A 17,315-nucleotide genomic window follows, 5' to 3' on the forward strand; every position below is an offset into this window, starting at 1 on the left:
CTCACACAATATAAAGACCTACAGCATGATTTGCTACAGGGAAAGATTTTAATGGACCTTGACACCACAGCTAGTTGGGAATGTACTAAAGATGGACAGGAACTGAAAAGCCATCCATTACCCACGCATTTGAATTAAAATGCAGAAAATGACAGCATATTTTCTTGTATCTGAGCCTAAACATATTTTAAGAGGATGAAAGCTTGCTATACAAAGAAATAAACTGAGAACAGCCATGGTTTTACCCACTGAAAATATTTACCACGTGTATTCTCACCACAAAGGAATGTCTTTAATTTTCCCAAGGCAAAAACTGACCCGCGGTGGAGCATATTTCACCTCAGAATCACAGGAAAGAGAGCTGTGAAGGGATTGCTTGAGGTTAAAAGTCTGCCAGTCTATCACAGTAGCACATCAGCAATCCATGTCTATGATGAGAGGCATATGGAGCTGTCCAAGGAAGCAAGGCTTTGGACAGTCACGGATCTGACCCTGCCATGTGCTCCTTCAGCATACTCAGGATTTCAGCTCTCCACATTTTCCATGACAATTAACATTTCTGCAACATGTCCTAAGCTTTCACAGGATGACACTGGGCAATGAGTGGGAATATTGGCACATCTACACGTTGCAAGCTTGTCTGTAACTACCAACAGCATGCCCAGTCGTGGCAGAGACTGAAGAAAGTGAAACAGGAGAGTTCCCATTTCTGCTGTTCCTTTATCAAAACAGACTTTTACTGAGGTGCAGAATTATCAGACTTACATTATAGAGACTGACTGATTCAGTAATATGCTGCTAAGTTTTAGTGCCAGCAAAATCACTCATGCAATAAAACAGATTACCAGTAAGAAGTTCAAGAAGAAATCTAACATATTCCTAACATGCTGCAAAAATTCAACATTTAGAATTACTGATATAGATTTGGTTTATATACCTAGGAGCTTAAGAAGCTATGTCAACAGAGAGACATTTTTCCTCCCTCTTTTTCTTATCTAGTCATTTATGAGATTCTAAAAACAAGATTTAAAAAGAAACTGTGCAAAAAAAACCCACAACAGAATAATAGAAAAAAAATAATTATCAGATAACACACATGATAGCACTGAGAAAAAAAAGGCACAAAATTCTGAGATAGCATAATTGCTGATCTAATCTTACACCAGTTGTCAAGATGTCTTCTTAAGACACCCAGAGATTGCAAGTGCAATGTGCCTTGTTTTGTCAGCCATATAACAAAAGATGGTTAAAAATGGCTTAAATGGCAGTTTTTGAACTCCACCGAGAGAAAGAACTTCAGACCAGAACCTACAAGCTCATGTGGTTCATTGGCCAAGTAACAACTTCCTGAGTTCACAGCTTGTCATGCAGTCTCTGGTGTATACAGCAGTAAAGGGTGCTATGAGGAATGAGATGCTGGTTATCTTAAATATGGATTTAGAGACCTAATATTTGGCCATTGTTAACATAGAAGTCATATGAAAACCTCTTAGAGACTGCAATTGCAAGCATGCAAAAGAGTTTTTAAAATACATTTTTAAAATTACTTTGATTATCTACAATAGATATAAGACTTGATCTACTGAACAGTCTTTGTTAACAGCTACGCCAGAGACATTAAATCAGAATAAAAATATTGTAAGCATGGATGACTTACAACATATTTTTTAATTTTGCGGTTTTAAGACTGAATAACACTGTAATATTATATTCTTTGTATTATATGACTAAGTGGGCAAAATGAAACCATTCGTGGCTGGCAGCTCTCAGTGTCCATGGGGCACAAAGAGTGAACAAAGTAAGCAAGGCTGTTAGGTTATAGACATACATAAATACAATCTCTAGCCCTATTTTGGTTTGTCTCAAGGTGATGTCTTAAAATAATGTTAGGAGCTAAACACCAGGTAGATATCTTGATTACGTACCTATTACTATTCATACACTGTTGCTCTTTCTCTGCCCACTAGAAACACAGAGCTCACCCTGAAAGTTCAAAGACAATTGTCATTAACAATAGGACAAAAATTCTACCTTGAATCTCTAAGCGGATGGTGTTTTCCGTATCTCCTCTGTACTGAAGAATCTTGCAAATATAAGCAGGTAATAAAGGTTGCAAGCTACTTACAAAACAGGTTACTCAATTACACTAATTTCTATTCAGAACATTCTCTTTTTTTATCAGGCTATCAAATCATTAGCTCCTGAGCATGAAGTCTGACAAAATTACTTGCTCCTGCTTCTCAAAGCAGAGGACACTTTCTGAATCTCATTGTCTGGAAATTACCAAATGGTAATTACTACAAGGTAATTTCCAGCCTAAATTTATGTTTTGTTTTGAAAGAAAGTCCCTGCTCAAAGCAGCACATTCTAGTTCAAGCCCAGACTGTTTCCTGCTGTCCCCTCCACTGATTTGAGGAGGCTTCAAAACTTCTGAGTACTGGGGCTGTGACTAACACCTAACTTTCACTGCATGCACGGTTACCCCACGACCCTCATCCTCCTCTTCTGTTAAGCATTACAACTGAAAAAGCTTTTAACGTTCTTGAACCTGCTCATCCACCAGTAAAAAACTTAAATTTACAAAGAAATGGCAGTTCAAAAATCAGAGCAAAATCAGGAAGAAAATTCAAAACCAGTTGGGTGGAGTCAAGCTTTGATTGTATCTGTAGCTGGTAATCAAGATTTAACCTGGATATTCATATGAAAAGTACAGTCATGGGTTAAAATAGTTTCATTCATTGAAGTTGAAGCTGAGAATATCTGCGTCAAACTAATGTTGTTACCCTTTCACACTCACTTGTCAATTTACACCTGATGATTGTATCTCTTCTATCACAAAAGAGGCAGCATAAATCCAGAAACACTCCTTTTTAAGATGTTATGGCCTATTTCCTTTATTTTTTCTTATTTAATGTTTTTTTTTCTTCTTAAATCCTTGATTGGGAATCTGACCATGGTAACTCCGCAGTACATGTATAATAGTTTGCAAGGCATCCGTGTGAAATACCTGTACTCTTTAAAGCCAGACAGGATGACCACATAGTGTCACAGCCCCAGATACCAACGCAAAAAAGGTTGCCTTCAGCTAATTTCTGGGAACCTGGAGGGCTTCAAGTGAACAGACAGCATCATGGAGAAGTCAAGCCCACTCAGTCAGTAAGGTGTACAAGACACAAGACTAAGATATGAAGACAGAAGCAGAATGATAAAGTGGATGGGACCTTCCACTCAAGCCCACTCAGTCAGTAAGGTGTACAAGACACAAGACTAAGATATGAAGACAGAAGCAGAATGATAAAGTGGGTGGGACCTTCCACAAGTGGGAAATAATATCCTTTACTTTTGGCCAGGGTCTGAACTCCAGGACCATCAGACTTAAAGTCAAATTCACCTGGACAAAGTGGGATAAGCAGCAGCTTGTGCTCCCCTCCACCCAGCAGCAGCAAACTCCTCGTCTTGTCTCACCAAACCAGGTGGCACAGGTACTTCCTTCAGTGACCAGGGAGACACTGCTAACCCTGAAGTGTAACCAAGTTTTATGTTTTTTTATCTACCTGTGATAAGCGAAACCCCTCTGAAGATTACAAGATGCAAATGCAAGTGCTAAAACATCAACTTGCAAGTCTCTGAAGATGCAAAGGCTCTTCAAATACCACCCCAATGTTTATTTATGTGTGATCTTAGATTAAGATGTTCTGCTCCCATTCCCTGGAGTTTCTGCTGGTGTACATGGACAGCAGGGGCTGGATTTCCTTTTCATTTGTATTACTGGCTAGGTGCATGATATTTTTATCTTATGCAGTGCAGTCACACGACCACATACATGCAGATCATGCGTAACAGGTTGGTCCCACTGAAGAGACACTGCACCTAGCATGAAGTGTTGCAGTTACAGTTTTCAGTAAAGTAGTGTATATCTTTACAGGTCCTTGACATCCCGCTGCCTGTGCAAAGCCACTGTGCCAGCAGGGCTCTGGGACCCTCAGACACACTCAGAGAGTACTTCCACAACAACACGCTCTACATCCAGGGTCTGGAACAGCATGTGCTGTGAAAAGGGTTATGAGAAGCTGCAAAAATAAGTGATATTAAAATAAATGGTGCTTCCAAGATGTTCCTTTTTTTTTAAGTCATTCATCATTTATGGTATTTTGTTTCCCTTGAATGTTTGTGGGAACTAGTATTGCTATTAACTTTTTCCTTTAATGAGGCCCGTCCTTTCAGGAAAATGTTATGGGAGAAAACAAAATGGTGAAGCTTTCACAAACAGATGCACAAACACACAGAAAAGACAATAAATACAGAAATGTTTATTAGCCAGTCTCCTCCTCAAGACCTTGCAACATGAGTTGCTGAACTGAGCCAACAGAGGAGTAGACAAGTAGTTATTTCAGTGGCCAGAAACCTATGAAAGAGGAATAATAGAGCATTATGCTACATGTGCTCAGAACAGACAGAAGGACTCTTGGGGAAGCAGGAGAATAAAAGCACAGATAAGACAAAGAGTCTGGAAGGAAGCCAATGTAATACAGCAAGAAGAAAAAGGTAAGGAGCAGAGAAGAAAAAATAGTCCAAGTCAGCCCCTTGCCTTCACGTAAATGGGCAGTGATTTGTATCTGATTTTTATCCTCCAGAAGTGGCAGCAGGTTGAAGATTATTACTAGGACCTACAGAGCCCCAGGTTACTTTTACCAGTCTGGGGCCTGGGACCAATGCAGTCTTTGCCTCTGGCCACACAACTGTCCTTTTGTGCTCTTCTGGGGCTGAGTAAAGAAGTTAGCATCAATAGTTATTGATACACCCTTCTGAAATGCAAATACTAGATTCAACTTTACTGCACTATCTTTTCAGGATGTCTAAATATGGAGTCATCCCTGCCTCAGTTACATTCATGCCATCAAGCTTTTCATCACAAACACAAGTGTAGAAACTTCAGCACACATAATTGGCAGAAACTCCAGAAATGAGCAATTAATGGTAGCAGAACCCTAACATCTCCCAAAGGAGAATCATTCTGATTGCCATCACCTACTGCAACTTCTTATGCCAAAGTACACAAAATTATGAGTAACTATTAAAAACTACAAATAACTTATACAAAATTAAAAATCATCCATTGCCCATGTGCAGGCTTGATTGCAATACTGAAAGAGTGCTACGAAGAATTGTTAGAATTACAATGAGTTCTTCACATATCATTTACTTACAGAAACCTAAATAATGTGCCATAACAATGAATAGCTCATACCTTCTCTATGGGTTTCAACATCTTACTCCATCATTATTTCAGAAAATACTGAAACCAACTTTTTCTTCATTCTATAATATTGCAACTTGACAGCAAACACACTACACAGCACTGCCTTTTGAAACCCTGAAGATGGATTTATGTTGACTAGACTTTAAACAGCCTTTCTAATGGCCACCCATCAGATAGTCACGTAGTGGGGAGTTATGACTGCCTTTGTGTGGGATCTCATTCTCATGTTGCAGCATGTACTTAAAGAGCAAGAACTTTTTTTTCCAAAGGAATTTTGATGTCCAACTCCCTTTGAAGCCTCCCTTCCTACGTATCTTTGAAAATCTGATCTTCAATTTGTTATCCATTTTTCCTTACTGCTTGGTAAGAAAATGCCTTCTCTTCTTCCTTCTGAACACACTCAAAAATGAGGGCAGAAGTAGCTCCATACTCCTAACATGAATGAAGAGTAGTTGCTTGGAAAACCACAGCTCCTTCTCTCCCCATCTTCATCTATTCTTTTCCATTCCAGATGCATAAAACATCACCATGATGGGCCACAGGCATCTGTTTCTCACTCTGTGTTATCCATCAGAACTGATTTACATTATTTAGATAAAAGGCAAGATCACTGTAGGCAGAAACTGGATGCAGTTGTCCACTATGGAAAACACCTTTGCTACTCCTTTCAAATTTATTAATTACTCTCAGCCTTTCACCTCTGAAGTGTATCTAGGAAAGTGGGCATTGTTATTGGAATAGCCACTAGCTGTCTCACAAAACTTAATGAATGACAATTTTATTAGCTTCTGTTGTTATTGTTTCTTTAACTCCTTCATTATCAAGCCACCACAGCAATTCTCTGACAAAGGAAGATTAGAGATAAGGTACGACTATGAATATTTTGGTCCCTACTTCAATTATATATATATATTTTTTTTTTTTCACTTTAACATATTTTCTCAGGCAAGTCGTACAGGACCAATATTTTAAAAGTGTCCAGTGTCTGCTGCTCCCTACAAAGGAGGGGATTTTGTGGAAAAACACTTAAAAAGGACATAGAAAACTCAAATACTGCAGTATCTGTATCATCAGCACCACCTTGGCATGCCAGGACTGATTTTTCTGAGTGCCTTTAGCCAGACATTTTAGTGTTACTCCTCTGCATTTGATCCTGGGAAACTTCCGACTGGTCAAGGTCTATAATTTCCTTGTTACTTCCCCATCACTGGTTTGAAGACCATGCTGCCTGGCCCGGAGAAGAGGAATGTTGCTTACCAAAGTGAAATTAAGCACACAAAGAGTTATTATATAAAAGCTGCATGCAGAGATTAAACTCAGACTCAATCACACAACTAAATCCCTATTCAGTGCTTTGAAAATTTACCACTAAGTGTGAAGCTAAAAATATTAGCTAATAACAGTGAGCTATCTTCCAACCACATCCTCTCACAGAACATCAATAAGAGACAAGTCTGAAAATGTGCCTTAGAGGAATTAATGAACATTTGTTTGAAACAGGGCCATTTCACTTTGGGACAGGGTTTTGGTTTTTTTCTTCCTTGTTTTTTTTTTCCTCCCCCTCATCTAGTGAACATATCCTGCACTTCAGGGTATGGAAACCTGCCGAAATCACACCCATAGTCAAATCAAATTTAACATATCTTTACAAGATATTTATAACATGCAAATACTTAGAGGCCCTATTTCTTGTTCACATGAAGGTCTCTTATGCCAGAAAAGGAGGGCTCTTTCAAGTTAGGGAGCATGAGTGTGTACTAGACTAGAAGCCAGTTTCACATACTATATTTAACATGTGAATGTTCAGCAACCCACATCTCCATTCCACATGCAAAAAGCAAGCAAACCACACTGCAGCATTTTAAGAAAGGTGCTTGGCAAGTCCTTACAACCGCATCCTTACAACCTGCCACTTGTGCCTCAGCAGGATTCTGCTTCAAGTATCTCAGAAAAAATAATTTTACTTCACCCTTCATTAAAAAAAATATATGAAACCCTCACTTCATTCACTCCATTTTTTCTTAAGCCTGTTTGGCAGCTCAAAGAACCCAAACCAAGCATTTTCTCAAAACAGATTAACAGTAAAAAGTTCCATCTTCAGATTCTTAGGCATCTGCTTCACTCACAAATTTTGTCTCTTGGCACACATCTAATTCAGAAATAAATTATTCTGTTTCTTTCACAGATTTTTCCTTATTTGTCACTTAAGAGCAATCAGAGACAGGAATTTCCAATTTAGAAAGTTTAGACCAGAATCGCCAAGCACAAGCTATTTCTCAGGACGCTATCTGGACAACATCTGAAACCGCATGCTGAATGCCCACGTCTCCTGAGCCCACCACAGCCCCCCAAACCTGCAGGGCTCTGTGTGTTAGGGCTTAGCAACCAGTCTGCAGTGCTCAGGAGGGTCATGTCACCTGAGGGAAAATTGCAAACAAAAGAAAACCATTTGGCTTCCACTCAGAAGGTAAACACAGATTGCAAGTTACAGTTTTCTGGGTAGAATTCACCCCAAATTAATAAACATGAACTTTAAGATTCTCGTATCAGATAAATTAGTTACCATGGCTTGATTTACTTTCTTCAATAGGCTCTGATACCCACCTAGAAGTTGGGATATTACTTCCAAAATTATTTGCTACCTGAGGTCAGTGAATAGATACAACGTACAGCTTGCTTCCTGACAAACTTATTAAGCACCCATTTTTCAGCGTGTATGCTTACACACAACAACTACTTAGAACAAAAAGTCAAGCCAGCTGATGAGTGTATATCAGTGTTTCAAGGAACATTCCTTATTTCTATGCTAATAAAGAACCTTCAAGTAACACAGAAGGTACGAAAGATGGTCAAGTTTACAGCAAAGGCTTTTGTGACCTAGAGGAATTTTAATTTCATAGAATCATAGAATAGTTAGGGTTGGAAACCCTTAAGAACATCAAGTTCCAGCCCCCCGCCATGGGCAGGGACACCTCACACTATCAAGCAATTTTATCCTATACCAAAAGTAGTATACACCTATAATTTAATATTAAAATATGATAATATACCTGGGTATTTAAAAGGAAGAAGACTCATCTAAGGACATGAAATATTGTTTTGCTTGAACTACTTAACACATTAAACACTTCCTTTATTCCTTAAAAAGCAAGTTCTGGGGGTTGCTGTTTTGTTGGGTGGTTGTTTTTTTTTTTTTTTTCAAAATGACTTAAAATTTGCTTGCAGCAATACTTTTACAGCAATAACAAAAAGTAAATTATACACAACTCTGGCACAAATGCCTGTTAATCTGATAACCCATAAACCCTCCCCACTACAGAGGACTCCAATTAGAATGAATAACAGAGATGTTTGGGGAATTGAGGGGGGATGACATCTGTTTGATTGACATGTGCCTTTCCTGGAAGAATGCAACGCATGTCCATAATCCTAAACAGTCTGACAGCACTAATATGATCCAGTTCTTAGGAAAAAAGTCCTATCTTTGCTACAGCAGTTGTTTAACTATACATTTATACTGAACAGTAATATCGAAGCTGTGTGACTTTTCTCATAATGCATTAAAATCTCTATTGACATAGCTATCTAAATGTCATGTACAATCTTTGCTACTACAACCATAGAAATGTTATGGGAAAGAGTATTTTTTGCTGCTTATTATATAAACCCTTCTGTGTTTCATTATAAGTATTATTGTATGTATTATATATCTCTTGTATTACTGGCCAAGCTGTTAGGTTGTTCTGCTGTTGTATTCTATTGAGAACAAACATAACTTATAAACTGCCTGACTGCTTCTTGAAGAATAGGTATCAGTTTACCCCATTGAATTACTACACCTGTTTGAATTTTGGCCACTCCATCAGAGCCAGTAAGCTAGCCCGAGGAAATTTCAACACTTAGTTTTATTAGCCTACTTGAGAAAACTTCATAGCCTTAGGAGCTTGAAAAAAGGGAGAACATCAAGAAATACCCGCATAGTGAAAAACACTGAAAGACTGAGTTTTGTAGTACAACTGTAAACGCTCTTTTTCCTCATGACTAAACTACCCTGTCAGGTTTTTTTGGAGGTTTTTTTCAAGCTCCGCACATACTACCTGCTCAGTCCATTCAAACTCCATGAAAGTATCATAAACCCGGAATGAAAGCTATTGCTGAAACTCGATAAGAGTAACTCCTGATAAACATTGATCATCAGCTTTCCACATAATATTACACAAGCACAGAACACCTAAAATAGTAAAACATTTTCTCTATGTAGCTTACTTACTGCAAGAACATCAATGCAACAAGAAGAAAAAATAAATTATGAAAGACTAAAAATAATGGTGGCTCACCTTCTGTGCCATTGGGTGTCATGGAATTATTATTTATATGGGAGTTATCAAGTTTTGGACCACTGGGGGATTCACTACTACCACTTAGTCGTCTATGTGGGCTGGCTAGATCCTGCATTTCCATAGACCTGAAAATAATATGCAGCTAGTTTTAGTGACATATTCAATATGAATTACCTATATGAGATGCAGCTTGCTATTAATCAACATCCTGAAAAGAGCAAAAAATGAACAGTTTCTCTTAACTTGGTCATTTCTAGTGCAAAACTCATTTGTAGCCCTCCAAAATGTGACTGACCAGTTACCATAATTATTTTTGCAGCTTCAAACAGAATAAATCTTACGCATGAAGTACTGTACTTTAAACAGTTGTGTCACCTTGTATTTTTAAGATACGTAAAAAGACAGAATCACCAATATATGATGACATACATTCTCTTAAAAACAAATTAACACTGCTTTTTCAAGATTAACCGCTCAGTGGCTATATAATGGGCCTCCAAACCAAATAAAACACTTGAAGCAATTGTGGAAACCTATCATCTACTGACAGGGAATGAGATATTCCTGATGTATGTGTTTACTCTGGCAAACTACTTAATTGTTCCTCTGTTTCCGTTGAAACAAATGCAGCATTAAAACATTATTATGTCTGCTCACTTGTTTGCTTTGTGGATTACATAAAGCGTGCCCAATTGAAAAGGGATATGACCAACATACAGTGGATCCATATAGGCGTTAGTATGCCTTAGCACTCTGCTGTATCTCTACAGCTGTCGCTTAGTCAAAGTAAGAAGAGAGCAATTCCAATTCAAAGTGAAAATTACACATTTATAAAGCACACAAGCAGCTGAATATTTCCTTTTTGTGTTTTCAACAGCCTTATATAAAAAAGCCCAGAGCCGTGGCCACCATGACATATGTTGGGGAAGCTTATGACTGAAGTGCCCAAACCTTTCATTTCTTTATACCTAAAACTTTTGCTAATGTTATTTGATGTACTCAGTCTAAGTAATTGCTCCCTGTAGAAGTTTCACAGGTTATTCTGCCTCCAAGGCATTTGAATCGGTAATTTTTCATTTTAAAATAAATGCTTAGGCTCTTTTAAAGACTATAAAATTATATAAAAAAATTCCTTCCACCGTAATGTATAAATATTCTTAAGCGTAAGTGCTATTTCAGCTTTCACATTTTAAGTGAGATTTTATCACAAGGTCTAAACACATACCCTTCATTTTACATTTAATTGCCTAAACCAACCTAAATATAAAGAAGGATGATCTCACAATGACTTTGAAAAGCCAGTACCTAACATAAAAATCAAACAATTTAGTAAAGAAGTGGACGTGCTCCTGGTTTACAGACTTGGTTTCATGCACCTAAAAGCAATGCTCAAGCACTTACTCATCTGCTTAACATGAAAAACATGGATAAATATTTACTTGTCACCTGAAGCTAAAAGGGGGAATAAAAGGCTTGCAGAAAAATAGCAAATTTCAATCAAATGCTTACCTGCAGCTTGACGAAACAGCAACATCTGAACTGGTTTGGGACTTCTGCACCTGTAAACCAGGGAAGGAAACAGAAGCCTCTATTACTCCACTTTACTATGAGGCCTTAATTTAAAGAAAGGATATTACTGTGGATGACAACTCTGTCCTTTAAAGCCAAAAGGAGAGGAGGAGGGCGCAGTGCCCGTGAAAGGCATATTGTCTTTAAATTGAAGGCTCAACTGTTGTTTCCCCGGCAGGTCTCTCTCCCTCCTCCCCGTGCCGGGGGACGGCGGCCAAGTGACGGGATAGTGATTCATCAGGGGCCCGTGACAGCTGCAGAGGCGCTCACTCCTCCCATGGCACAGAACGGCACGGCACGGCACGGCTCTGCCACGCACACCCACAAAGGTAACCCCACCATGCCACTCCAGCCCTGAGCCCCCCACCATCCTCCACCCCTCTTGCCTTTTGCTATTGCTAGCTGAGTTATCTTTTCCTCCCATCCCCTTAACTCTTGACGGCTTCTTGCCCTCATAACATTGGCTTTCCTCTTCCTACGCTCTTTGCCATCCTTCCTCTGCACCTGGGCAATGGGGAACCCACAAGTCAGTTCACCCCAAAGGTGAGGGGTGAAGAAAGCCAGAGCAGCTGACATTAATTTTTTGGGGGGGACAACAAGGGGCAGATCTACCTATGGTAAAGATCGTCAATCTGTGACAAACAGTATTACACAATTATCTCCAAAATGAGCCCATCTCCAGCTGGGGTGAATTAAAATAAAAACCCCACACAGTATTGCACAAAGTTGTACTTGTAAAAATTCCAGTCGCTAATGAGATTTCTGATAAAATGACTTGAAAGAACATTTCTGGCTAAATAAATAGGAGGAAGCTGTAGCATTTACCTCTGAGGTCACTCATCAAGGAGAGGAATCTGGTTCCATTGGGAAGCCCAGCAATAATTTTCCAGTTTAATAAAATGACTCCTTTTATAAATCAGGTGAGTAATAGATTTTCATATCTTATTAGAAAAACACCATTGCTTTGCTAACAGACTCTTGTCTGTACCCAGTAATGATTGTCAGCAGATGATAAAATTCAGGTAAAGGTCCACTGCTAAACGCTGTTAACTTAAAAGCACACAAAAGTTTCTCCAAGCAAGGTATATATCCTCTTAATGTCTGCACTGAGAATCCTTCATGTGCGTTTGCATTCGACCTGAACTGACATCTCTTAAATGATCACAGAGCAAAGACAAGAGAGATGAGGCATTTTAAGTGCCATAAAAATCATCCAAGCAAATCCTACTTATGTGTCTGTGGGGTTTTTTTGGTGGGTTTTTTTTTTTTTTTGTGTTATTTTTAATCACAGACAGAATTACTACTAGCAAGAGTAAACAACTCCTAGGGGCAGCCAGGCAATGCAGAACATTACAAATGATGTCAAGAAGCATACAATAATGCACACTGAAAAACATCAATCTTTTTATAACTGGGTACTTAAAGTACTGCATAACATGCTTTTCAATACATCCTTGCACGCCAAATCAAACTAGATGAACAGATACATTCAAAACTGTGCATTTTGTTCTAAAGACTTTTTTTCCCCCCCAGTTCTTTACCCCAGAAACTGCAGCACAGTGCCTTAGGATATATTTCTGCTGCTACTTCTAAACACCTGGAAAAAATTATAGGTGAGAACTAAGTTTGCTTACAGAGCTATCTTCACTCCCTTTTGCACAGGAGCCTTAAAAACATATCTTTTATAATAGTAAAAAATCTTCCTTTTTCAAACAGAAGCTTTAATTCACTGATATTTTTTCCAAAGTACCCTATAGTTTTATTTATTCTTCACTAACCCCTAAAATACATTTAATCCTCACTTTTTTATTTACCCAAATTAAAACCAACAATAACTTCTGTACTCTTACAAATATATAAACACACATGTGCATGTGTGTGTATAATGAGAGAGATTTCATTTACAGATTCAGGGGGAAGGGCAAAAAAATAATACAGCTCATTCAGAGTGAATTAAATATATACCTTATATGTCCTCTAACACTCCATGATTTGTGAAAGTTCATATCCACAATCTTCATTTTCATTAGACATACTTCAGATATATTCCTTTGTGTCTCAAGGATTATTTAAACCATGTGTTGCACGTTACCATATTTAAAAATGACTCTTTAATCAAAATAACTTTAAAACAACTAATCCTCACTTAGGCTGGTCAGCTGAATCCACAGAGTGGTCCAGGAAAAATAAATCTACTCTCAAGAATGCGAATGCAGACAACAATTAGACACAGATGTGAGTGAAATTAGTTACAGTTTACAAAATGCTACACTTCACATGCTTTCAGTTTTTTATGTGTAGTGCAAAATTACAGCGTAGTAAGGAACCACACTTATGACGAGCAGTTCATAGAATAAAAACATTTCTGGGTGACGTGTGCATGCTCTCATATATTCTCCCACTTTGCCAACAGATTTTCGGATAACTGCAACATAACTCACATATCAAAAAAAAAGTGAAAGAAAAAGATAAAATTAAATGGCCTTACCCAGCCAGCCAAAGGGGCACATTAAATAAATAAATAAATATAATCAAGAGGAGAAAAAAGGAGCTGTCACTCACCCTTCATACTCTGCACTCTGCTTAAAGTAAGAAATGCTTTATACGCTAAATGACACACACATTCTCCTTGATACCTCAAAAACATTACTGTGCATAATTTGATTGTTGTAAGTAACATTCCCATCATTCTCTTAATACATATTGCAAATCTGGGCACTACATAGTACATGGCGAGAAAAAAAGGACAATGATAGCACAGCTACTTAAAATTCATCCAGTTAAGAATCGTAAATCAGTAACATCAAATTCTGATTAGTTAATGAGGTCTTTTAAGTTTGCCTTTTTCCTAATTAAATTTATAATTCTTCACAGATGTAGGTTTTGTTGATGTTCAATTTGTCTCTCTCATTTTGTTAAACCTCACATAGTACTCCACCAATCCATTGAATAGCCACATTAAATCTGTTAATACCATGCTCTTCAACCCCAGAAATTATTTCCAGAAGGCAAACTTGCTTTGAGAGATCATCAAACAAGACTTAAGGTACACATTTTATCACATTTTCCCTACCACAGAGCTCAGGATGCGGAGGAAAATTCATGACTTTTGCACTGTTTATTATACTTTGCTAAATTACAAATCAAAAGCATCTGACAGAAGATCATGTATGAAGCCAAAAAGTTAATAATGTTCTGTGAAAAGTAAACTGTAAATGGGAAAGGATTCTAAATTTCAGCAGCACAAGGCAAATAAGATGTAGGTACTTGCCTAAATTACAGGTTTTCCACAGCATTTTTGCTTGCTACGAGCAATATTAATTTTTTTTTTAATGGCTATAATTTAAAACATTTTTCCAGCTGAAATTTTCTAAGTGAAAATAAGAAGTTAACCCAGAAAACTACAGCCAGCACACACGCTTCTTCTTAAAGTATGGTTCTACTTTAAAGGAGCACATTTCAAAGACAATAGCAGTTTTCAAATCAGTGTTTCTCCTTAGAATAAGATATATATATATATATATATATGTCATTTTTAGCAAGGGGTGAAGGGAATGAGAGAAGAGGAATTTCTCCTAGAGCAGCACTCTTTCCCTCCTTAAAAGCCCTACACCATCAGTATGTACAGACATAATGGCTTCAACAGCCAAAATGTTACAAAACTAAAATGCAAATTGGCTACAAAAAGGCACCTTGCTGGCAACACATAAAACTTGGTAATACTTTCACTCTTCCAATAACCCTGCTGCTGGGCTCTAAGTGAAGAGGTAGGGCTTTTTCACTAAATACATCAAAGACAAATTGCACTTATTAAAGCAGAAGCAGGTAATTACAGTTATTTCATTTTTAATTACTAGTTTAAATTCTTTTAAAAGTGCTATCCTGCATGCTCATTTCATACACTTATGAATGAAACATTCCGAAACCCCAACACTTTCTTCCCTTTAAGAAGTACTACAATGTGACAATGCTCCTATTATGACCAGCCATTTAAGAATGTCTTTCTCCCTTTCCAAGACTCTTTTGGCTCCCAAGAAATATTTAATACTTACTGCAATTCGAACAAAATGATTACTCATTCTTTTTTCTCTCTGCTCTCCAAAGGCAAAGCATGACTCCAGCTGCCTGTCACTGCACGGAATTGCTGAGAGAGTATGGCTGCTCATTTCCAGACCCTACCAGGCCTTGGGAAAACTCACGACGGCAGCGAGGTACTTGGCTAAAGACTGCATGCTTTGGGTTCGTGAGCAACATGTAAAATGCTGTGTGCATGTCTGTTTATATACACAAAAGCATATAATGCCTATAAGCACACATATACATATTTACAGATATATCTATGCATTATGAATCTCTTCTACACTCCAACCCAGCAGTCAATGTTCCGGCAGATGCTTTGCAAACCATCAGTACAGGATGGAAAAGATTCCTTATACGTGGTATCTAATGTTAAAGTCTTCCAGCAGTACACTGCACAGCATTTCTTATCCCAAATTTCTTTCTGTGGTCATTTATAAATTGAAACAAACTACATTAAATACGCTATCTTTTTTTTTCCTTTTCCCCCAAAAAACTTTTATTTCTTGTGCTTGCCTTGTTATTGTGTTTATTAAAAACAAACTAACAATCCTAACCACCTTCTAAGAAACACTTTTAAATGCGCTAACACCTTTACTTCTCCAGAACAAACCTTTCGGTGCAAGGCACAGTTCTCCCTCTTGCTGGTGTTTGTCAGAAACACCGAGAGAAATACACACGTAGGGATGTTTTGTGGGGTTTGGTTGCTCAAACGCAAGAGGTAAATGTAATGAGACTTCAAAAGGTCTTTAACTTCCTCGTTCTAAGACCGTCGTTCTATCTCAGCCACCTAAAATGTCAATAAACGTCAAATATTTCAGTCGTATAGATGTTTATTCTGTCATCTTGAAGAGTTCTCCTGTGGGGATCTGTGTGTTTTCCTTGGTGTTTGGGAAATTTAAACACATTAAGCGAAAGGATTTCCTGATTCAGAAAGCGCTGTCAAAATCTCTGTCGGGCATTCTTCCTCCCAATTTTTTCTTTCTTTTTCTCACGCTCTCCTGTCCCTTTCAGAAAGGTTTCCGATTCTAGGTGCCTATTCCCCCCCCCCCCCCCGGTTCCCCATTTAACATCTCACCGTCACGTCGTTCCTATCTGCCGAACCATTAGCACTCTAGGAAATCAAACCGGAGGAATCCCCAAACCTGGCTGATCACAGTAAGCAGAAACGCCTAATACCTGCTTGGTGGGAAGCCTGCAAACCCCAGCCTGAAACACAGCCAAAATTAACTCCTGCACCCACTGATTTATACTGGGACGGCAGAAAGTTCCTGCGGCTGCGGAACCCGCTCGGGGCTGTTCTGCCACCGGGCTTTTCCTTCTCGTTTTCTCCCCCTGTCCGCCTCTGCCCCGCGCCGCCCGCCTGTACTCACGGTGCCGGGGCGCGCCGTCTCCGCGCCGCGCAGTCTCCGCGCTCGCGGGCTCACTGGGCGGCGGCGGCGGCGCCTCCCATGGCGCGGCGGGGCAGGCGCGCCCCGGGGCGAGGGCCGGGGCCGGGGCCGGAGCCGGAGAGGAGCGGGGCGGGCGAGCAGACAAAGCCGCGGCGGAGGAGGCTGCCCCAACCCTGCCGCCTGTTCGCTCAGCCTCGTGGGTCTGACCAGGAGCGCCTGGGGGCACACAGCCGCTCCGCGCCTCTGCTCCTCACTCCCCTTCTTCGCTTGGGTTTTTTTTTTCCTCCTTTCCTTCGCCCCCCCCCCTTCTCTGGGTTTTGTTTTTGTTTTTGTAATGCAAACCGCAGCTATTCTCTTGTCCCAACCTTATTGGCTTAAAAGCAACAACTGCAATGAGGCTTGCGCGGTCTGAAGTCAACCTTCCTGCTTGCGCTAAACGCTGCCGCGCTCCGCCGGCGGCTCGGAACCAGCGCGGGAGCTGAGCGCCTCTGGCCGCCGGTTGCCCCCAGCCCGCACGGCAAACCCCCTGTTTTTCTGCGTCTTCTTCAGCCTCACCCCAGAACAATTAATGAATCCCTCGGGTCCTCCCTCATTTAAAAAGCTTAATTGTGCGTAGATGCGTCCCCTCTAGTAAACTGGGTTTACACAAAAGCCGTACTAATAGAATAACTGGAATTA

The 17,315-nt window shown here is 39.4% G+C and overlaps 1 protein-coding gene across 1 annotated transcript in view; it reads right to left on the reverse strand.

Moving 5' to 3' along the window:
• EYA1 (EYA transcriptional coactivator and phosphatase 1) overlaps nt 1–17,315 on the reverse strand; it is a 152,818-nt gene that overhangs the window by 73,334 nt on the left and 62,169 nt on the right. Inside the window, exons 2-4 of the mRNA XM_061342775.1 lie at nt 11,110–11,159; nt 9,598–9,725; nt 7,615–7,677 (exon numbers count right to left, since the gene is read on the reverse strand). Coding sequence (XP_061198759.1) covers nt 7,615–7,677; nt 9,598–9,725; nt 11,110–11,159 — 241 coding nt within the window. The remainder of the gene's footprint in view (nt 1–7,614; nt 7,678–9,597; nt 9,726–11,109; nt 11,160–17,315) is intronic.

Source organism: Neopsephotus bourkii, unplaced genomic scaffold (genome assembly GCF_033783945.1).
Source record: "Neopsephotus bourkii isolate Nb327-2 ecotype Australia unplaced genomic scaffold, CSIRO-AGI_Nbou_v1 NB_1820, whole genome shotgun sequence".
NCBI classification, from domain to species: domain Eukaryota; kingdom Metazoa; phylum Chordata; class Aves; order Psittaciformes; family Psittacidae; genus Neopsephotus; species Neopsephotus bourkii.